The sequence below is a fragment of the Callorhinus ursinus genome, unplaced genomic scaffold (assembly GCF_003265705.2).
Source record: "Callorhinus ursinus isolate GAN/ISIS: 27379988/994484 unplaced genomic scaffold, GSC_fseal_2.0 scaffold1, whole genome shotgun sequence".
NCBI lineage: Eukaryota > Metazoa > Chordata > Mammalia > Carnivora > Otariidae > Callorhinus > Callorhinus ursinus.
Window position 1 is genome coordinate 61,400,608 of NW_027397063.1, and position 24,076 is coordinate 61,424,683.

The 24,076-nt window shown below is 40.5% G+C and overlaps 2 protein-coding genes across 10 annotated transcripts in view; one reads left to right on the top strand and one right to left on the bottom strand.

Moving 5' to 3' along the window:
• The window catches only part of DRC9 (dynein regulatory complex subunit 9), a 42,677-nt gene extending 40,648 nt beyond the window's left edge, over nt 1–2,029 (top strand). For all 3 annotated transcript variants that reach the window (XM_025875752.2, XM_025875740.2, XM_073894790.1), the window contains one exon: nt 1,554–2,029. In XM_025875752.2, coding sequence (XP_025731537.1) covers nt 1,554–1,691 — 138 coding nt within the window. In that variant the 3' untranslated portion in view covers nt 1,692–2,029. The remainder of the gene's footprint in view (nt 1–1,553) is intronic.
• A 1,365-nt stretch (nt 2,030–3,394) lies between these two features.
• The window catches only part of LRCH3 (leucine rich repeats and calponin homology domain containing 3), a 114,403-nt gene continuing 93,721 nt past the window's right edge, over nt 3,395–24,076 (bottom strand). For 5 of the 7 annotated variants that reach the window (XM_025875716.2, XM_025875703.2, XM_073894811.1 and 2 more), the window contains 5 exons: nt 23,652–23,759; nt 21,593–21,711; nt 20,792–20,929; nt 12,806–12,883; nt 6,329–9,214 (listed from right to left, as the gene is read on the bottom strand). In XM_025875716.2, the coding sequence (XP_025731501.1) occupies nt 9,014–9,214; nt 12,806–12,883; nt 20,792–20,929; nt 21,593–21,711; nt 23,652–23,759 (644 nt within the window). In that variant the 3' untranslated portion in view covers nt 6,329–9,013. The other 2 variants (XM_025875710.2, XM_025875729.2) reach the window with 1 other exon arrangement.

A 24,076-nucleotide genomic window follows, 5' to 3' on the forward strand; every position in this document is an offset into this window, starting at 1 on the left:
CTGGGAGTCCAGGATCATGACCTGGGCCAAAGACAGTCACTCAACTGAATGAGCCACCCAGGCGCCCCAGAGTTGGCATCTTAGGGCACCTTCAATTCAGTAGCTGGCCTAACACTGACGAACACCAAGTCTCTCTCATTTATTATGAAGCATTGAACAGGAGATCTCTAAGGAAGGATGGCCTTTTGTTATTACTGGAATTTGCCTGCAGTCCTTGGTGCAGGGAAATAGTTCACATAGCAAGGGACATGTCCCCAACTCTCAATCCAGGGGAAAGTGGTGGTTAGCAGGGGAAGCAGGACCTAGAACTTGCTCCCAAAGGTCAAATTTAAGAATATTATTTATAATCAGAACAGCTCTTGGAGGAGCTTTTTTTTTTTTTTTAAGTAACTCTGCCCCCAACGTGGGGCTTGAACTCATGACCCCAAGTTCAAGGTCACATGTTCTACCGACTGAGCCAGCCAGGCGCCCCTGGAGGAGCTTCTCAAAATCCTATTTATATGTTAGCCCAGGCTATCTGCTAGGTTCTGATAAGAGCTGTTTTCACAAAAAGGTGGAGGGAATAAGTAGTCTAAAAAAATTTTTTTTAAATTTTATATTAACTCATGTATATTAGTCATGTTGAAACTGGCAGGTCAGATTCTGGGAAATATTTTCAAGCAAAAATAACATCAGCTGGACCAGGACTGTTGTTTAGAGGATTGCCTTTCTCTCTGAAAGAGGAGTGTCTGCTGAGATCCTAGTGTGCAAACAGAAGTTTGTTGATATGTATGTCATGGGGTAGATTAAGAGAGCTTTAAAGTACATTTAGAACCAGGTATCCAAACCTAAACATGAGCTTTCTATTAGGAGAGAGGCAAATGTATAGTTAGCAAGAATTTTTATCGAGCCTCTTTGGTGTTTTTTATTTGGCAGGATTCCTTGATTTAGAGCAAAAATGTTAAGGACTAGCTGAAAACTTGTTTTCACTAATGGATTTGCTCCCAGTCTTTAGGGCTTAGTCTGATTTTAAAGTAGCCCAGACTGTATTCAGAACAGTTGTGTTTAATAACTAAGATATTTAAGCAGCTATCAAAATCCTTTCTCAAAGAGGAGTACTGATCCTTTTATCAATCATTAAAGCCATGAAATGCACCAGGAAGCCTACTGAAGTCATTGAAATTATCTGCACATTTTTGACCAAATGCTGGCCTAGCTAACTAACATCCCTTTTGGATCAAATGGTTTGGATGTGGGGAACTTGGATGTTCCTAAAGAGAAGCAGTACATGGGAGCCAGGTTTCTAGGTGTAAAGGAAAGAATGGCCTAATCAGATTCCTTTTCTTTACGTCTACTCCTTGAGAACTTTACTCTGGAGTCCGTGGCTTCAGTTCTGGATCCAGCAAACAGGGGAGCGTTGCTGGAGGGAGAGCGGGGATGGCTGCTTCCGTGTTTCAGACACACACCATTCTTCAGACAGAAGTTACTTTATAACGAGACAACTCCCTTATGCGAAAAGGATGCAGCTTGGCAGGCCTACACTGAATTGTACTCACCCCGCCTTTCTCTTCCAGCTCCAGGCCTGGTGGCGAGGCATTAGGGTACGGAGGGAAATCGGTGGGTTCAGACTGCCGAGGAAGGACAGAGATGATGGCCAGGATTCTAAAGGTAAAGGCAAAGACAAGGACAAGCGGAAAGGCAAGAACAAGTGATGGAGTTCTCGTCTTTTGCCCTGGTCTTCTGGAGATGGCGAGGAGGACTTGAAGGGAGGAAGAACATTTTAGCAGCCCAGGTAACTTGTATCTACAGGTTGTTTCTTATTTGGACATTCCCAGGTGCTGCCTGCTTCTTTCCCTTTGCCTGTTGTATTAGTTTTCAAACCCTGAATTAGGAGTATACCATCGACTTAGGGCTGCTTCGTATTTTGAAAAACTTTTGCTGGGAAGAAGTATTGCTAGGAGCCTTGTAAAGATTTCTCTTGCTTTTTCTGACCAGAAAGTTGTTCATGGGCTTATTAGTTATTGTGATGCATTAAAACTTCAGTAATTTCTGTAATGTCTCGGATTCTGTCATTTGTCTACAGTGAAAAAACTCTTGAGCAAAAGTCAAGTGTTCATTCGGAATTAGAAAATAATGTTTATAAAGTGTCTAGCATAATATAGACACAGTATAAGGTCCAAAGGTTGGTTCCTTCCTGTCTTTTAGGTTTATTATCACTTTGGTGTTTTTGCTGGGGTGGTGCGGGCATGGAATACGTATCTTATTATAAGTTGCTTCAGCTCCTTTTCTGGGAAATAGGTAGGGATATAAATTATAAATTTAAAAAATAAATAATGAGTCCCGGGATCGAGTCCCGCATCGGGCTCCCTGCTCAGCAGGGAGTCTGCTTCTCCCTCTGACCCTCCTCCCCCCTCTCATGCTCTCTCTCTCTCTCTCATCCTCTCTCTCAAATAAATAAAAGCTTTAAATAAATAAATAAACAAACAAATCAATAATGAATTAGAATAAACAGAACTGTTAGGATGTACAACCCAGTAAGGTGGGGACACAGGCCTGCTGGAAGACTAGCTGCAGAGATTTCTGATCAGTGAGACACCGGGGTCTATGCCTACTTTGCTTCCTCAACAATTCTCCCCTTGCAGGATATTATGACTGAAAGAGTAAAGATAATCCAAGCAGAGTGTCTCGGGATGCTAAAGCTTTCCCTATTGCACAGTTGGTAATCTCTAAAACTTTTTTTTTTTAAAGATTTTATTTATTTATTTGAGAGAGACAGAATGAGAGAGAGAGAGAACACATGAGAGGCGGCAGGGTCAGAGGGAGAAGCAGACTCCCTGCCGAGCAGGGAGCCCAATGCGGGACTCGATCCCGGGACTCCATGATCATGACTTGAGCCGAAGGCAGTCGCTCAACCGACCGAGCCACCTGGGGGCCCCACACAGTTGGTAATTTCTGAGAGAAAAGTGTCCAATATGTATTTCACAAATTAAGCCTTATATGTAATTCCAAATACCGGGCAATACTATTATCTATACTTCTTTACAAAAGTAAAAAAAAATAGGGGCACCTGGGTGGCTCAGTCAGTTAAGCGGCTGCCTTTGGCTCAGGTCATCATCCTGGGGTCCTGGGATCGAGCCCCACGTCTGGCTCCCTGCTCAGTGGAGAGCCTGCTTCTCCCTCTCCCTCTGCCTGCCACTCTGCCTACTTGTGCTCTCTATCTCTCTGTCAAATAAATAAATAAAATCTTACCAAAAAAAAAAGTAAAATAAATAAATAAATAAATAAATAAAATTGATCTCAAGGGCCTGTTATGAGGAACCAGTTTCTACTGATGTTCCCTCAGGGAACTGAGTAAGTAACCTTTCATTTTTGCCAAGGAAACCATGCTTTAGGTATGAACATTTTCAAGTCAGCCTTTATTTCATGCGATTGAAGTGTTGGCTTTTATTTTCATGTCAACAAGTAAGGTGGCATACAGGCAATTTAAAATAACATACATGATATTGACATATTTATACTTAGAACTTATGCATTATATTTACAGACATACAAATATAGGACAATGTTTTACAAAATCTTTTACTAATTACACGTTTACAACATTTTCAGAAATAAAATGAAATCTGCTGTAAACCATCTCACTGCAATAAGTATATAAAAAAGTTTCTAAATATCCATGTTTTCCTTCATTTCTATAACCATTTTAAGCACTTAGTTGTTAAAACTTTGTCCTACTCATCAGCATAGTCACATGTCATTAGTCACTGCTGAGCTGTAGCAAGTAAGAGAAATCACAGACTCCTTAGTTAGCTATGAGGCTGTATTTTAAAAAGCTATTAAAGAGAGTGACCTCCTAATAAGCCCCCTATTCTGTTCTAGCCAAACAACAGTCCCTCCAGCCAGAAGCTGTTTCCAGAGAACCTGCTGACTTATGGTCTCCACAGCTGCCAGGGGCCCCTGCTGGGTGGGCACTTAGCCGCCTCTTTGTTCATACTTCCGCACTGGGCTGGCCACTGCTTCAGTAGGAAGCTCATAAGTGGTCAGCCAGATCCACTACAGCACCTTTATCTTACACTGGAGTCTAGCAGGGCTGAATGTTAAATTTTCTTTCCAGTTTATTAAAAAAAAAAAAAAAAGGTACATACAGAACACTGAATACAAAAATTTTCTAGCAAAAACATTCACGAAATGTTTTTGCGTCTTGACTTAGAAAAGAAATTCAACACATTTGATATTTTTCTTTCACTATCAACCAAAACTGTACACAATTTTTTTCTAGTAATTCAAATATAAATTTGCATTAGTTTGATAAAAATGCATTAATAAGGTTGCACGTTATGTATAAGATGTGAAATAAGTGGAAATTTCCACTTATTCCTATGGGATAAATAGTTGCAAATCTTCCAAATGTTGCATTATGTATGTCTTCTGGGATTACTCCTTGCATAATAGGTGACAAACAGTCCTGTTCTTTGCTGAGTTTCATTTCAAATGGCTTCTATTATTCGGAAATTGTACTGAGGTTTAATGTTGACTAGAAGGAGAAATACCTATAGTTTAAAAATGCACACAGCTAAATTCTAAACAAGTCGCTTTGATTGGTGGGTCTGTTTAGAACTGTAAATATAACGGGGTCTGGCTCTAAGCAGTTAAAAAAATTTTACTTTTGTTCTGTAAAGTCAGTGGGGCTTTGATATCAGATGTTTTATGTTAATTTTAAACTTTGACAAAGTGGAATGTTCTGCTGAACCTGTTTCCCTGTGAGAACAGGGAGAAAACATTCTTTTGACCAGATACTCAACATGATTTTATCCAGTTACTTTTAGATGCTGCATTTACATGATAAAGAGAGAACATTTTGCTCAAATGCATGCATTGGTAAAGAAAGTCCAGAACAGTTCACAGCCCAAAAAATCTCAGATAACTAGCATCTTCACTTACTCTTATTTACTTGGTTTATAAAGGCAGTGAATACCAAAAGATATGCTGACAACTAAAAGGGGTTCAAAATGTTAGGGTAAGAAAGACCTTAGTGGCTTACACTTGAACAAAGGTTCCTGGCTTTGTGCTCCATGAGCCCTTGGGCCCTCTTGCTTGGCCCACAATTGAGTGAAGAAGGCACCAGCAGGAGAGTTGGACGAGCTAGCTACAGAGACAGCACGCGGTTTTTGAAGATGCCACAGGTGCTTTAAGTCAGCCATGGAAACTGGCAGTTATTTGAAAGAAATTAAGAAACTTGGCTTCTCTTTTACTCCTTCTGCTCTGTTTTCATAATCTTCCATTGGTTAGGGAGCTGGAAGTGTATCTGCCGTGAGGGGAAGGTATTTGCAGGTCCCGGTATCCTGGGAGCAGCGTGGGGGGAGCTCAGTGAAAATGATGCTGAGTAGTGCCTGTTACCATCCTAAGGGTTTGGAACCTGTGTGTAGAGTGCTTGTTTATAATGTTCGGATGTCACATACGAGAACCAAGTTTTAGGTGGTGGCGGACAGAAGTCTGAGGAAGGCCTAAGACACTGGCCTTAAATATAACTTACCTCTCTCGTTGCTTTACTATGCAAAAGTCTAGGCCTTCTACATTATATTTGTTTTGCCTTGGACAGACAGTCCCAGGTAATCGTAACATAGCTTCGGATTTTAAATGAGGCTGACAAATATAGTGGAGTCATTACTCTCGACATCATACAAAAAAATACCCAGCTTGGGAAAGTGGTCTCACTATGTCAGTTGAAAATGCAGATACCCAGGCCCTGCTCTAGACCTACTGGAATGAGAATCTACATTTTAACAAATGCTCCAGGAGATTCTAATGAACAGCCAGTTTTGGAAACCAGTGGGTTCCAGAAACAGGAAACAGGTAAAGATAGTAACATGTCTCTGCTTTCAGGAAAGCTAACTATCCTTCTGAGAAGCTTTCTTCCTGGAATGGGAGACAGGCCTGCTCTCTAGGAAAGCACAGCCAGTTTAGGCTTCGGTGTCGGGTTCTCAGTAATGGCAGAATTAAGTTTCATTTGTGAAAACCAACTGTGTCTTCCTAAAACAGTCCCATGGAAACGGATATAACCTCCCCTAAAATGGAGAAATGAAGCAACATATTCCTGTTAGGAATCATGGAAACAGTCCCTCGTAAGAGCACGCAAGAGCTTTGCGCAAGCAGCCGGCTGGCAGCAGCATCCCGTCCTGCTCCGGGTTGGCCGGGCCAGCGCCCAGGTGCTGGGGGTTCCTCACGCAGCAGACAAGTGGTGCTGCTGCTTGGGGGGGGCAAGCTCCAGGAGAGCCTGCACCGTCACTGCGACCTGGCTCAAACCTTTCTCTTCTAAAATGTGCAGAGGCAAACATAATTGCTCCTGAAATGGGACAACGTAACATAAAAACAAACAAAAGAGAAAACAGGATGAACATCAACGAACTGAAGAGAAAAAATAAGCACCTCTTCTCTCCCTCCTAACAGTCACCTGAGATGGGACAGGTCAGCACCTGGGGAACTGACCTCTGTTCATATGAGTTACGCAGAGATGGCATGTGACACTCACTTTATTAAAACAACTGAACGTACATACAGGTCACTTTGAAAACTGGAATAAGGACAAGTTACAGACACTTAATACATACAACAGAGGATAACAGAATACTATGGAGTCAAAGCAACACCCTTCATCCCTGATAAATAAGAGCAATGCAGATCAGCAAACGGAGGCAGGAAAAACAGAAATGCAGTTCCAAGTTACCAGATGGCTCAAGCCCGAAAGATCTAACACTGCAGGAGAAAGTGCTCCTGAAATTACATAACCATGGGATGTAACTGGGTTCATGCCATAAGCCAGATGCACGAGGGAGGGAGGGATGCCCACCAGCTACATTATAATCCTGATTGTGAAAATCAGGGCTCTTGTACCAGGCAGGGAACACAGGAAGAAACCACTATTTCATATCCTGGTATCGAATGGATTAAATCATGCTAGAGAACGGTGATGTGAGTTTAGTCAGGAACGTCTTAATTACCATATATTTGAAAGGTGTTTATATGTTTCCTAAAGGAAGTTAAAATACTTCTATCGTGTTTGCCTCATTAATGTTTGGTTAATCCTTTCTCGAAAGAGAAAAAGGCAGAGCTTAAGAATAGCACCTATCATTGGTTTTTCTTTTAAGACTAAATATTCAGAAAAATAGACACTGCTCACAAAGGACAGAAAGTAGAGTTCTGGTTCCACTAAAAAGGAGACTACACACGTTTATTAAAGAAGAGAGCTGGACTTTTCATTGGCACTTTACTGTATTATTAGGAAGTTTTACAAAATTAGTTGCAATAAAAAATATAACATTTATTTTGAACAGTTATGGGTCCTTGTGCTTCTTACTCAAAATTTTAATACTTATCTTGATAAAACAAGGTAACCGCGATCCTTTGACCTTATAAAACTAGCAACTTTGTATAAATACTTTGAGTACCACTGTCAGTACAGATGAACTAGTGTAAAATGAACCTGCAGGGTGTTTTGCTCTTGGGAGAGACATATTTTCTCTGACGCCAATTCCCTGATCTCTTCTCCAGAGTGCCTTGCGCTGTGTGTGGTTTAGCCGTTCTCCCCAAGGCTCATGCTTTCCAGATGCACATTTACCTTCCAGGCAGCTTACAGGGAACGCCGTGTGCTCTGAAGAGAATGTACAACTACTCCCCCCAAACCACACGCAAGACCACATGTTTTTTATTTCCTAAAGGGACAAAACTCCACAAAACTGAATGATCTTCGACTCAAGACATCTTAAAATCAAAACAAAGGAAACCTCCCAAACTCTGGAAGGTACTCCTACTGTATAAAACTGCCTTTCAACAGTGCTCAATGTTTCGGCACAATAGGAAATACATTTTTAATGTGTTAAATAATTGTCCCATTTGATATGGAAGAAAACTAAAGCAACCAGACCCTCAGGCTGCCTTCTACAACAGGGTGTTATGTTCCCTGCAATTTCCCTTCATATTTGAATTCAGTAGATTCCTGAATGTTCAGAGATCCTATTTATGAGAACTAGAATCTGAATGCAATCATAAAGTAGTTCCAAGTATTAAGGCTAGCAGCTTAAATATTAAACATTCTGAAGAAGACAATACCCACTCACTGCCTCGGGTACAGGACAGAGACTGCTGCCTGCTACTTTACCTGCTACTACTGTTCAGATATAACCTTCTCAACAGCCTAATTCAATACCAGCTCACCTACTAAGATGGTTCAAGTATATTGGAAATTACATAAATTTCAATTTTAAATTCTAAACAGGATTCTAGAGGTGAAGCTCAGCAAATGATAACAAGCATAGTAAATCTGGACAGGTACCTACTCCTGAAAGGTCAGCTCTAGATCATCTGCTTATTGTGGACGATTTTAAATGTACACAGTGGACTCAGAATAGCAATCTAAGGAACCTACCTGATCTTTGGACTGAACATTCTGATCAAATTAAAATTATTAAGATTAAATGGTCAGTGCTTCCAGATGTGCAGACAGTAAATGCTTAGGTGGACCTGTACCTACCAATACAGGCAGATTTCAGGATTTTAGGGCATAGCTCAATGCAGAGATCTAAGTGGTCAGGTGCCTCCCCAACCGGAAAGGGTACAACTATTTTCCTTATGAGCAGCTGTTGAAAAGGTTGGAAAATGGCCACATGGGACTTTTATTATGACATTTGGAAATAAAGGTCTAAGTCAGATTCTAAGAACAGGTCAGAATTGTATCAGAGACATCTCAGCACTTATGATAAGAGAAACAAGGCCACAGGCCAGGAGAATGGACAAAGGACCAGGAGAAAAAATGCTGGTCTTTTACTCTTTGTGAGCAATCATCAATGCTTACTAATGTGATGGGCTGTTCATCCGGACATAGGAGGGCAGGATTTATCTACTTTACTGGTCAGCTCTCTGATGGCCAGAAAAAAAAAAAAAAGAAAAAGCACATATGTAAATACTTCGTAACGGGAGACAAACCTCCTTCACCAAGCACAGGAATGAGGTGGAAAATCGCTGGAGTATGATCTTTCAGCTAGAGGGGAAAGATCCAGTAATAAAGCAGACAGAGAGTTAACATCAAAGTACAATAAAACGCCACAAAACCCAAAAGCTGGATAGACAGAGAGACAAAACTGGATTCTTCTGAACGTGCCCCAAGAGAAAGTAGTGTTTCAACAGTTCTTTTAACGCGGAGGTTTAGCTGAAGGATGTCAGAAGGGGAACAAAGATTGTCCTGTCCAAAGTGTGAGCAGGAAAGGAAAACAGAAAAACAAAGTTAGTGGATCAGAAATACAGATTTGAGTATAGAATTCAACATGATCATCTCAATCATACTCAGAGAAACACAACCTCATAGCATTTTTTACTATGGGGAATGAAAATAAAATACTGAAAAACAGAACTACTAGGACTCCTCCACGTGCTGAGCTTGATTTTACTACTAAACAGAATAAAGCTGGCTCGGTGGTGACCAGTACAGACACTCAGGGTGCGGTGAACAGAACCGGCTGCTGGCCCAGGGTTGTGGGACGCCTACAAGTGGTGAGGTCTGGGCCAGGCAACAACCTCTTCCCCGGCTCATTCCTCCCTATTAACAAAAAAAGAACGGGCCAGAAAGCAGGACCAAACCTGGGGGCGGGCTGAGGAGAGGGAAGTGCTCGGAGAAAGCCAGGGGAGTCAGGGAGGGTCACAGAATGAGGAGAGCCTATGGATCAAGGAAGCTTACTACCCGGAGGCCAGGTGTACTGACCAATTTGATCTTCCTCTCAAAATCAGGGCAAGCCCATCTTCGAGTCCAGGTTATTAGTATGTACGGAATGAATCTGGAGTGGTAAGGGGCCTTACAGATCACCCAGACCCTCCAGCTCACAGACAAAGAAATTAAGTAAGTAAATAAAAACACAATGGGACTGGAGAACAGGAAAATATTCTTCAACACGTAACATATAATAATTCTAGGACATAAGATGTTGGACTCAAACAGACATTTTTATCACCCATTACAGTTTTCTGAATGTAACATACTTAATAAAAGCATGATAATAAAGAGAATACCCACATGCCCAGCCTTCTCAGAGGTTTTCAAGAGTCATCTTTTTCTTTAGTGTTTCATTCAGAACTTACCAACACTTTAAAACTTGTACTGAGAAGGGACACTGTTCACCTTTACAGTGTCTGGACAGAATTCTGACAAATACTTACAATAAGTTTTATGTTACACATTTTCAAAAGTGACCATTATTATATCCCTGATTTTCTTGACAAGTCAAAGAGAAGGGGGGGTGTTGAGCTACAGGTCGGAACACCCAGAAGTAGGGGAGCACCAAGGAAGAGGAGGAGCTCTAGGTTTCTGCTTTTCTCCTGGGGCAGAGGGACCTGAGAGGTCCACTGTGAACCTAGGAGTTGATGTATTTATTCATTTTCCTTCACTTTGTTCTAAGCCGATAACTACTTTTTTAGCAGAAGTGGGGCAGTGTGCGAGGAACCTGTCTAAAAGCGGTGGTGGCGGCGGTGACGGTGGCAGAGACTTGGGTGGAAGGCAGACGGGGACAGGAAGAGGGGGCCTCCGGGACTGCCCGCTTCCTCTGTCGGACTGCGGAGACTGAGAGGGAGGAAGGATGTGTTAAGAACCCCAGTCTAACCACCCTGGAAAAATACCCAGTCCTTTAAATCTGTATTTTTTTCTGTTTCCTGCCTTCACATAGCACAGCTCTGGTAGGAACAGGGACAGGCTGGCCCACAATCAATCCTGTTGACCATTGCTCGGCAAATGCTAAATCAAATACGCATTTTAAGGCAGACTGTATTTTGCTGACTGTTGGCAGGTACATTTGGAAAGAACTTCAGTGTATGGGGGACTCTACATCTGAGACAGACGATGGCTCTCTGAAGCCCGGAGTGCAAGTACTGTAAAGCTGGTGAACGGTACTTTGAACAGGTTTGCCACTGGCCGCGTGTGCTCACAGGCTGTGCCGTCTAGGGGTGTCTGCAGCACTCTTCTCCTGAGCTACGCGGTGCCTCTTTTGACTCTTCTCTTTTCTCTGGTCCCTATTCCCTGCACTAACCTGTGCTACGTTCTTTTGATTCAAGACATGGTGGTACGCACTGGGGCAGGGCGTGGGCATGCTCGTGTGACGTGACGATTAGGGAGGAACATCTTCCAACAGACAGAAGGAAGCACTGACCGACTGTTAGTGTGTGCCTCTGCATATTAGAACCTGCTTATTGATACGGAGAAAATGCATGCTATTTGATTGGAAACTACTAAGGCTATGTTTAAAATGGTTTGTTCTAAAAGAAATGATGAGCCTTTAGAAAACAATAGGATATAATAATGAAAGATCTGCTTTGAATTTGTCCACAGGAACAAAAAAAGATCCTTGCTAACTACCACAGATGTAAATTTCAGTTCTTTCTATAACTCGGGTTAAAAAAAAACCAAACCCACAAAAGAAAACAGCGAAAAATAAAGAAAATTACAATCTACTTAATAAAAGGGAAAAAAACCATCGTGGGACTTCACTGCAACTCCTGCAGATGCTCTATGGAGCCGGACGCGTTCTCTTCCACCTTGCGGCACGTACAAGGGCTGCAAAGGGAAGGCTGCCCACGGGACGAGCGGTGCTGTGACCTCCTCAACACAAGGTTAGCTAAGACAGAGGACCAGGGAGCCACGTAAAGGGAGAGTCGCTGTCGTGAAAGCTGTTAGGACAAGGGCTTAAGTTCAAGAGCAACACTGGGGTTGAGTCCAGGGGCCAGTCCTGGGGTTCTGATGGGAAGGTGATAAGAGAATTAAGAAGGTGATAGGAAAGAGTCATGTTTTTCCTCGTGAAGGGTGGACACCAAATAGGATGACAGGAACTGTAAGGGTCATGGTTAATGAAACAAAGTATCAAATAGCACCAAGTGGTTATTTCTTTAAGTGGATCTGTGTCTCATGTCATTAAATATAGTATAGTATTTTAAATTTTAAGAGTACCATGCTTAGTTGGTTTAACATAATTGTTTTTAAAAGGGATAACTGAATAAAACGTGTGTAAGTTCATGTCTCTTATCACATCCATCAAGTTTAACTACTTGTGCTATTAAAGGGCAAGAAAGCTGTATCTGAGGCACTGGAGACAATAAATCTCAAGGGCAGGACAAATGCCTAGAAACGGCCTCGTGTGTGCTAAATTCCAAAGTATTAGAGCTCAGTAGAAAAACTAGTGAAATCTGAGCGCAGTCTGTGATCTAGTTAACAGCACTGTCCCAGTGCTTGTCAGTCTGGACGATGTACTATGTTTACGTAGATGACGTTAACGGTTCCGGAACCAGGGTCAAGTGCAGATAGTAGCACAGACAGTTACTGTTACAGATTTGTGCTACTCCTACAACATTTTTCTAAGCCTAAATTATTTCAAAATAAACATTTTTAAAAAGTATTAAAGTAAATGTTAAAAAACCTGAAACCAAAGGAAGCATTCCAGTCTGAGATGCGCTCATTTTGAAGCCCAGACTCTTACGTATGAAGATATATACGAGTCAAACAGCAAGTAGGAATGTTTAGGAAAATGTCAAAATAACTACTGATTACTTAGCTTTAAGTATTATAATATATTTAAATTTATATGTGTATTACTTCTTTGCTTGGTCCTTGGAAATAATTAAGGAAAACTGCTCAGAAGTATACTGACTGACTCTAGTAACACAACATCATGTTAGTAATTACCAACTTCGTTTAAAGCAAGTCCTGTAAGATTTTAGATACTCACATATCTGAAAAATTTTAGAAAAATAATACCCAAGTCTATTTAGGCAATACAAGAAATGATAAATTTATTACCTGAGGTACACCAATTTTTCTGCAAGCTTCTAGGAAATTCTCCACATTCCGCCTGCATTTTGCCATTGTTAATTTAGGCTACAAAGGAAGGAAAATGTGGTGTTACTACCAAAGTTTAAAAATACTTTTGCCAAGTGCTTTGCAAATTCAACATTCTAGACCACAGGGTCAACAAACTTTTTCCTAGAGGATCAGATAATAAATATGTTAGTCTTTAGGGCCACATGTGATCTGCTAAGAGCTTCCAAGCAACCACAGACAATATATAAGCAAATAGGTATTCCAGTAAAACTTTATTTACGATTTACTTTTAGACAATTTACTTTGATTTTTGTAAGGCAACTGCAAAATACAGAGAAATTTTATAGAGATAGTTGTTTACATTTTTTTATCCATTTAAAACAATATACACTGAAGAAAATTTGTAATGATAAGAAAGAAATTACCCACAGTCCTATCATTCAAATATAATCACAGTCAACACTTTAGTTCATTTCCTTGCAATCTTTACTAAAGATAATTAAAAAAAAAAATCAACAGCTTTTGCTCATAAATATACTACCGATGCATCATGTCTCTCTACTCAGTGGTAATATTGAAATGTTTTTAAACATTTGAATTTTAGAAGACTGGATTAAAGAACCTGTTTTCCAAAGGGTGCAAATTTCCTGCAGGAAATTTCCCTAACTTCTAATTAGTAAACTAGCTTGTTTTTCTGAAAAGGTCTTTTACTAACAACAGAGTTGTATCACATGACCTAAAGGTGTGAAAAAGTTTTTCACCTAGTGGGTTATGTATGGGTTATAATGTAAGGAAGAAATATGAATTCCATTTCCCAGAAGGATTAACAAATTCAAGTGTTCAAATTCATGGCTGGTTTCCAATATGTTTAAGCATCAGGCATGGAAGCAGAATGTCTGCACGAACGCCACCTTAGAGATTTTACACAGGTAAGCAGATGGAAACCTGTACCACCTCTAGAAAACAAAGGTTTTACCGGGGTTTTCTTCAAAGATGGAACATGATACTCCATCATAAGAAGAGGGGAAATGAGATAAATAAATATATAATAGTGTTTGAGGAACTATAATCTCGGCCTGAGAAAGGTAGCAGGGGCTAGGATTGCGTTTATTATAAAAAATAAAAAGGTGGGGGGCACCTGGGTGGCTCAGTCATTAAGCAGCTGCCTTCGGCTCAGGTCATGATCCCAGGGTCCTGGGATCGAGCCCCGCATCGGGCTCCCTGCTCCGCGGGAAGCCTGCTTCTCCCTCTCCCACTCCTCCTGCTTGTGTTCCCTCTCTCACTCTCTCTCTGTCAAATAATAAATAAATAAAAATCTTAAAAAACATAAAATAAAAAGGTGGGATGAAAGGAAAATAGTAATAATAAAAAAAATTTTTAAGGGGCATCTGGGTGGCTCAGTCGGTTAAGTGTCCGACTCTTGATTTTGGCTCAGGTTATGATCTCAGGATCATGAGATCAAGCCCTGCATCGGCTCTGCACCCAGAAGGCAGTCTGCTTGAGATTCTCTCCCCCTCTCCCTCTGCCCCTCCTCCTTGCCCTGCTTTCACATGCCCTCTCTCTCTAAAATAAATCTTTAAAAAAGAGTTTAACTGAAAATAAATTTAAAAAAAAATTTTTTAAGATTTTATTTTTAGGTAATATCTACAGCATGGGGCTTGAACTCACAACACTGAGATCAAGAGTTGCGTTGCTCCACTGACTGAGCCAGCCAGGCACTCCAATAATAATTTTTAAATTTCAAATTGAAAAACTTTCAAAAACGTCCAGAAAGAGGACAGGAATTAGGTTTCTAGGAGAGCACCCATTCTTGCCTCTGCCAAGTTGTTCATCATTGAGGTAAGAAAGTTTTTTTGTTTTCTGTTTTTTTAAAAGAGAGTGAAACATAAATGGTAGACTCATGATCTACTTAACAGGAAAAAAACCACCATGGGGGTTTACACTGGCTAATTCACACTGGAGCTAGGTTCCTTCTCTTCCAACTTCTTACATGTGAAAGAGCAGGGTGTTCATTGGACAAGTGATGCTGTGGTCTTCTCAACTCCTGGCTAAAGAGGGAGACATAAGGTAAACTGAGGCACAAAGGAAAAGTCACTGTGGTGAAAGCTATTAGGACAAGGGCTTAACTTTAAGGGAAGTTGGGCAAATAAACATAAGACAACTGCTTTGTACTTAGGAGAATTTTTCATTGGCTAGAAATTCCCTCTCCCTATACCAGTTTCCCTTTCTGCCTGTAAAAATGGACATAGAAACCATGTAACTAGCTTCTCTTATTACCAAGGGACCTTAGCTAAGCAAACTAGTATGTTGATCTGAGTTTGGGAGAGAAGGCTGGTGGTGTGTGAAAAGGGCACCATGGACTTCAGCAAAAGAAAGGGACTGGGAATTTCATTCTACAAAAGAAAAACCCCTGAATTTCGAAAACTCCACCATTCAGACGCCAACATCCATGGGAGGGGAGAGTGAAATGGGTCTGACTACATAGGAAGAACAACAACTGGGTTTCTATCCAAAAGAGAGGCTAAAAGGATGGAATTCATGTTGCTAAGTTAAAACTGGTCCAGGAATCACCCCCATCTCAAAAAAAAAAAGAAAAGGCTCAGAATAGTGATCACGGAAATCAACTCAACATTACCTCCATGAAGGCTACTAGCACCCCAAGACATAAGAGATGTCTCTGTGTTTGCTGGGGGTGGGCCGTGGGGGGCCAAAGAGAAAATGCCCTTTGAGATTACCCTGTACACAGCAGGGTTCTGACTGGTGAAGGTAAAGAGGAAGGAGGAACAACCAGCTCTCTCCCCAGTCATTTCTTCCTTTAGCATTTATCCAAATTCCAGGGATGCAGAACAGTATTTCCTAAATGGGATCAACCGCCTTACAGTCTGGTGAAAGTCTGTGAATCTACTCTGGAGAAGAACACACACGCACGGGCAAATGAGGGAATTCATGGAGCCCGAAGAGCCCCAGGAATGCTTGATCCCAGGCTACAAATGTGTCCAACAGAATGGCTAGTCCAAAGGACCCGCGCTATAGATACCTTAGCACTCTGGAGTGTAGAAGAACTCACGATTTTGCCTTAAGTCAAGTCTCACAGAACCTGCTATCCCCAAAAGCTTTTCCAGAAGTTTGGATGACATAACATATGGTTTTGGAGAGCTGTGTATAGCCTGTTCTAACTCTTTAATGTACAGCCTGATCTGAATAAGAAATCTTATGCAGGTTTTGGAGAACAAAGTAATTTCAACAAGAGCATAATCTATACCAAAAGAAATAAACAATTTCCCACTATTCTGAAACTTGAAATGCTTCAGAAGTTTTTCAGGTCATGTACCTTGGTGATATGGTTTACTCAGTGGGTTGTCATATTACCATATTTGTAGTGATTTTTGATATGATTCACTGGTACATTTCTAAGAATGTGAACTGTACTACACAACACCTATGCCTATTAAACCAAACAGCAGTTTATCAAACATCATTGACCCTCCCAAAATAACAAAGAAAGATGAATTATAACCTATTATTTGCAAACACACATGACTTTCTGCGTTTCTTTCGAAATACTTGGACATAAGACCTCCCCTTATCCCCTTATAATGAGGGGTCATTTTTTTTGAATTGGGGGAAAGAAATCCTGGTTCTTACAATATCAAGAAAGTGCTTTTTTAAGTTATATACTCAGAGTTGTAATTAGCCACTTTTCAAAGAATTACAATAAATCATGCTTTAATGCAGCCATAAAGAAACTGCTATGGTTTTTCATTTGTATGTGGCTTTAATTTTATATTCTCCGTACAAAAAACTTGTACTAAGAAAGTAAGTTACAAAGCTCTCTCTGTGGTCAGAAGAACAAAATAAAGGAAGCAATATAGCCTAATACAAAGGAAGGCAATCCATAGGAAGGAAAAGTCGATGTAAATATTTATACTGAAATCGAGTACTAGAACAGAGACCCCCTTAACACAATATTGACTTATTTATAAAATCACGATCACAATTTCAAAGTAGGGTTTTTTGGTCTTTTTTGTTTGTTTGCTTTTAAAAAATGCTGAACAATTTTCAACTGGCTGACTCAAAGTCCACTTGTTTTCTACCCCCAAATGTTATAATTTGGGAAGTGTTAGTATTTGTGTTTCTCTTAACTTTATAGGTCATTTTTTAATAAAAAAGATCCTCTCTTTTTTTTTTTTTTTTTAAAGATTTTATTTATTTATTTGAGAGACAGAGAGAATGAGAGAGAAAGCACATGAGATGGGGGTAGGGTCAGAGGGAGAAGCAGACTCCCCGCTGAGCAGGGAGCCCGATGCGGGACTCGATCCAGGGACTCCAGGATCATGACCTGAGCCGAAGGCAGTCGCCCAACCAACTGAGCCACCCAGGCGCCCAAAAAAGATCCTCTCTTAAACAGTTTTATTTCATAGGCCTACTTGAGTGTTGTTGTTGTTTTTAAAGTAATCTCAGTACCCAGTGTGGGGCTTGAACTCATTACCCTAAGATCAAGAGTTGCACGCTCTACCGACTGGGCCAGCCAGGCGCCCCTTAATAGGCCTACTTGCTTTTAAATGTCAAAGATATTTCATGGAAGACTTCTTTTGGGGTACCTGGGTGGCTCAGTCGTTAAGCGTCTGCCTTCGGCGCAGGTCATGATCCCAGGATCCCGGGATCGAGCCCCGCACCGGGCTCCCTGCTCAGCAGAAGCCTGCTTCTCCCTTTCCCTCTCCCCCTGCTTGTGTTCCCTCTCTCGCTGTGTCTGTCTGTCAAATAAATAAAATCTTGAAAAAAAAAGAAAGACTTCTTTTGTTTTTTGTTTTTTAAAAGAGAAATTAATATTCTTGAGAGATTGTACCACTTGTAACTCATCTTATACCTTTTGTCCTGGCCGAATGCCTGGCACTGGATGAGTTAAGTTTTGTCGTTGACTTCACTAGCAAGTTTTCAATTCTCTCATCTCATGTTATACCATATTTCTTTGACTAACAGGAAGACCCACATGTTTCATTTCTTTAGGCAGTTAAGTATTTGTAAAATAGTTTTATTTTTCCTATATGTATTTCATGTTCTTACATGGAAGGCACTGTTTTCTGGTAATCAACGTAAAGAACCCCAGTCACCCTCATTCTCAAATTCCACTGTGTATATTAGCTGTTTGCTACTTCCCATGTATTCCCTCTGGAAACGAAAAATGACAGATCTGTCCGTTTTTCAAATCATTAAAACAATTTTTCCCCCTGAACTCAGTTGACAGAAACGGGGAAGAATGCAAAGTATGAATAAACCCTTTCCTTACTGGTGTTGCCAAAGAGTACGTCAATTCCTATTCTTAATCACCACCTTTAGGACCAGGACCAAGTCTTTCCAGTCTCTGGGAGCCCAGCTGACTTTGGTAGGGCTACTGTTCCTCTCTGCCTCTCCTACACAAAACTGAAGGCCTGTTTTCAGAGGTCACTAAATAAAAAGTGGCTACCAATTTTCCTTAGAAGCAAATGCAACCCCCTATTTGTGGATGTGCCAGAGGGGATACGGCCACATCATCACCGTTGGGACTTTGGTCACAAAGCAGCTTTGATAATTAGAAGAATACAAGGTCCTTGGGAGGGATAAATGATTCGTATCTAGACAGGCAGCAAGTTGAATGTCCAGAAGAGGCCATCTATAGGCCAAGATACAACTGCAATTTGAGTAAAGAATTCGCAACAGGAAGTGCCTGCTAAATAATAACAAATGACCAGAAAATGAGATGAGGTGAAACCTTTTGCAAGTTTAGACAATGTTTTAAGCATGTTACAGATGAACAGCACCCTTGGGAACCTTGATTATATTCTGGTTGTGTGTGGGGGGAAGGGGGGCACAACTATGAAAGATATTCTTAGAACAACTGGGGAATCTGAATGTAGCCGAGGGATGCTGTTGGGTGCTTCACCCAGTAACACTTTATCTAGTCCGGGAATCCATTCTTACCTTCTACCCCCATTCCCACTGGCTACGAGTGGCTCACTAGATTCCCTTCTCTTTCAGCCTGATCCCACAGGAAGCATCGTAGTGTTAATCAACACCTCACTCCCACCTCAAGGCAGGAGGGCTCAGCTCCCATGTCAGTCAGTCACTGGCTAGAGGCTACAGAAAAGAGCAAGGTGGCTTACAACAGTTCTCTGAAATATGCAGGGGATAAAGTTTTATATTATCTGCAACTTTTACTTTTTTTTTTTTAAAAGATTTTATTTATTTATCTGTCAGAGAGAGAGAGAGCACAAGCAGGGGGAGCAGCAGACAGAGGGAGAAGCAGGCTCCCTGCCGAGCAAGGAGCCCAATGTGGGACTCGATCCCAGGACCCTGGGATCATGACCTGAGCCAAAGGCAGATGCTTAACCAACTGAGCCACCCAGGTGTCCCTATCTGTAACTTTTAAATAGTGCAATTGAAATACACACACACACACACACACACACACACACACACAGCAAGACTGCAAAATGAAGTAAGTGTCAGATCTAGGTAGATGCTTTAAGAGTGTTCCTCATATTATTCTTTCAACTTTTCTGAAGGTTTGAAATTCTGGTAATGAAAATTTGAAGGGGGGAAAAAAAAGGAGAGTGTGTCAACCCCAAACTTTGCTCCTTCTTTGGTGGGTTACCATCTTGATACTGACTTCTAGATCTAACCAGCAGTCTAAAGAAAACCTGCCAGTCATCCTGAATGCATATTCTCCCTCATTTTCCACCCAAAGTTGGTCACTAGATCATGTCAATTCCACTCCCAAAATAGATTCATCATTCTAAACTGCAATTATAATCACATTTTCTTCCTCAAATTCTTTTGTCTACACTAAAATAAACTTCTAACTCCCTGACATGGCACATAACGCCCTTATCACATGGCCCTTGGCTTCCCTCTTTAGCTATATCTCCCACCATCTATAACCACACATTGTGCATCATCTATTCTAAACAACTTAAGAATTCCTTGAATATGCCACGATTGTTGCTATCTTTTGAACCTAGGCATATTATGCCCAGGATGCCTTTACCCCCTTTCTTTTATGCTGGCAAATTCTTTTTTTTTTTTTTTTTTTTTAATAATCTTCTGAGTCATTTTATTTGTTTTTTTAAAAGTAATCTCAGGGCACCTGGGTGGCTCAGTCGTTAAGTGTCTGCCTTTGGCTCAGGTCATGATCCCAGGTTCCTGGGATCAAGCTCCGCATCGGGGTCCCTACTCAACGGGAAGCCTGCTTCTCCCTCTCCTACTCCCCCTGCTTGTGTTCCCTCTCTCACTGTCTCTGTGAAATAAATAAAATCTTAAAAAAAAAAAAGTAATCTCTATCTTGATGAAGTACCAATAGTTCATTTTTGCTTTTGTTTCCCGTGCCTCTGGAGACGTGTCTAGCAAGAAGTTGCTGCAGCTGAGGTCGCAGAGGTTGCTGCCTGTGTTCTCCTCTAGGATTTTGATGGATTCCCGTCTCACGTTTAGATCTTTCAAGCATTTTGATTTTATTTTTATGTATGCTGTAAGAAAGTGGTCCAGTTTCATTCTTCTGCATGTTGCTGTACAATTTTCTCAATACCATTATGCCCAACATGGGGCTCAAACTCCCGACCCCGAGATTAAGAGTTGCACGCTCTACTGATTGAACCAGCCAGGTGCCCCTATGCTGGCAAATTCCTACTCATACTGTAAGAACTAGTTCAAATTCTACCGCCTCTGGGCAGGGTTGCCTGAACTCTCCAGGCAGAGTTAAGTGCTCCCTTTTTTGTATTCCTACAGCAACCTCTTACATAGCTCTCTTATAACAACTGTTATTAATTATCGTTTCCATGCTGACTTTTTCTCTAGTAGAAGTGAGGTCGGGAAGACAGGGACTGGACTATTCATATTTGTATCCTGAGCATTCTGCATAATGCCTGCCATTGTACATAATAAATGTCTGATGAAAAGCCAGTTGTTGTTTTTTTTTTAGCATGATATACTTACTACAGCTGGTGAAGGGACATGGATGCTGGGGACAGATCGAGGCCGCACGTGATTGGCCAAATGGCAAAGAACAACACCATCAGTTAGAGCTGCTCCAAGATCACAAGGCAGTGATACTTTCAGCCGGTACTCAATATGCTAAAAAAAAAAACAGGAAAATGTGTAACATGTTAACTTGAAGAGTAGCTGACACGGAGGACATAATGGAGTTACAATGAAATATATTTAATTAGGAGTCAGATAAAAAGCAAATAACTTAAGTACCATAATCCCTATTTTATCCTTCTATCTCAAATCAGTAACGTAAGGAGATCTAATAGATACATAGGCAGCCGGGCCACAGTATGTGCAAAATACGTGAGAAATTCATTTACAGTTTTCTGACTAAAAATACAAAAGAACTAGATTCTCTCTCAATTCCAAAATAAAATAAACACTACATCTGTTATAGGTTATACATACATGATGTATACATACATCATGTTATACATGATGTTATAGGTCTATGTACTTGTGTCCACACATATAAATGATTATTACTCTTACAAGATTTCCTTACATGAGGCAGAAAAATTTTTAAATGAGAAGGGCTAGGAATTGAGCTTTATAGAATAACCCATTTTGTTTTCCTAGTAAAAGGTGAAAAGAATCTCCTTAATAGCAAAATCTCTTTTATGTTTATCACACAATGGGCACTTGTTGATTCTATTAAAAACTGTAAGCCAAATGAACAAGTGACTGCAGGGTTATGGGCTCTAGCAATAAGACTGCAAAAGTGTAATTCAAAGGTAATGTACACACTTTCCGTAACTGATCTATTAATTCCAGCTCTTCTTCTCTCGGTCTTGAATTTGGTCTCATTATGGGATCTGCAGAATCAGTGGTAGGTGCAGAAGATGAAAGAAGTGGTGAAGCATGACCTAAAAAAAATATGAATATGTAAGACTGACAGGCAATTGCTAGCGCTGGAAAAATACTTAAGAGGCACCTGGTCACAGGTTCCTCACAAGTACAGCACTTCCCACTTCTGGACTGACTCTTAAAAAACAGTTTTTATTATGAAAAGTTTCAAATATATACAATAATAGGGAGAATTGTGTTTAAAATGACCAAATGTCCATTACCCATTTAGTTCAACTAGTTTTGATTAAAAATGTTTTTACTGAAAAATAACAGACATACAGAAATTATGCAAATCATAAGCAAGCAGCTCAATAAATTAGCACAAAGTGGACATAATCAGTTCAATAAATGCAACATTACCAACACCCGCAAGTCCCTCTCATGCTCCCTGCCCATCAGTACCTAAAGGTTACTTCTATCGACACAGGTTTTTTTTTTTTTTTAAGATTTTATTTATTTATTTGACAGAGAGAGAAAGAGAGAGCAGGAACACAAGCAGGGGGAGTGAGAGAGGGAGAAGCAGGCTTCCCGCCAAGCAGCGAGCTCGATGTGGGGCTCAATCCCGGGACCCTGGGATCATGACCTGCGCCGAAGGCAGACGCTTAACGACTGAGCCACCCAGGTGCCCCTAACGACACAGATTTTTAACTATGTACTTGACTTGTAATACCATAGATCAGTTTGTCTAGTTTTGAACTTTCTATAAATGAAGCTGTACTGTATGTTTCTGTGCTTGGTTTTGTCTGATTGACACTGTTTATGAGATTTATCCATATTGTTACATATATTTATTTGTTCACTTTTACTGCTTATATGGTATCCCATTATACAGATACGCCACAATTATTTATCCACTGCATGATTAATGGACACTCTGTTTGGGGCTATTATGAATAACATTGCTATAAATATTTTTGTACATATCTTCTGGTATATGTGTTTACATATTTCAGAAAGCAAAACTGGTCATAGGATACAATGTCAACATTATTAGATAATGTAAACAGTTTTCCATACTAATTTACAATCCCACATGCAGTGTAACTTTGGTTTGATTTTAAATCTCACTGTGAGAGCATCTATCAGTTACACTAAAAGTAGTTATTTTTGACTTGAAATGTCTGTTTCTACTTCCAGGTAACTTCTTTGGAGGCCAGGCAGATGTATGTCATATTAACTAAGAAACATTACACTGAGTAGATTTTTTAAAAAAATAATTACTTGGGCAACTTGGTGGCTCAGTCAGTTAAGCATCTGCCTTCGGCTCAGGTCATGATCTCAGGGTCCTGGGATCAAGTCCCGTGTTAGGCTCCCTGCTGAGCAGGGAGTCTGCTCATCCCTCTCCCTCTGTCCCTCAGCGCCTCCCCCTGCTTGTGATCTCTCTCTCTCTCTCTCTCAAAAAATAAAAATCTTAGGGGCGCCTGGGTGGCTCAGTCGGTTAAGCCGCTGCCTTCGGCTCAGGTCATGGTCCTGGAGTCCGGGATCGAGTCCCACATCGGGCTCCCTGCTCGGCGGGGAGTCTGCTTCTCCCTCTGACCCTCTTCCCTCTCATGCTCTCTCTCTCTCATTCTCTCTCTCTAATAAATAAATAAAATCTTAAAAAAAATTAAAAAAATTAAAAAAATAAAAATCTTAAAAAAAAAATTACTGATTCATTTAAGAACACATAAAACAGCTTTTATCAACAGAAAAATCTGAAAAAGAGCTCAATACAGAGAAGAGAAACATTCCCTAAAGCCCTGAAAGAGTATTTTATTTGTTCAAACCTATAACCTCCTTTGGGTGGTACTAAGAAATTCCAACAAGATTCTCCTGCTTTAATGTTAGTGAGATCATAGACAAATGCAGAGTTTAAAGCTTTTGCCAAAGTGACATCTGAGGGCAGAAGTTAAAAAGCATATAATAGTTAATGTTGTTATATAGAGTACCCCCCCCCTTTTTAGTCACTGTGACCTACCTTTATTTGCTTCTGCCCCGACAGCTGCTCGGAAAAGGAAGCTTTCAGGGCGCTGGGCCTGGTTTCTCTGCATAGCAGCAGGAAAAGAATATGCAGGGCAATGATGAACTACATCAGCATGGAAAAGCAAAATAAGATTAAAGGAGATGGAAAAAAAATTAAATGTAACAACAGACACACGTCACAAAAGTTCAATAAATGGAACAAAGATCAAATTAAACCTGGTAATGAAATAAGATGATAATTTTGTTTATTAATACAAAATTGGGTACAGAAAATTAACCTTGAAATCAGGAAGGCTGTTTGTATGTATTTTTAACTGTTATGTTATTTTTGCTGTATCAATAAAGGCAGAACGAATGTTACTATACTGAATAGATTCTCTTGTTGGGAACCTATAGCCCTGCTAGCTCATGCTCATAGGC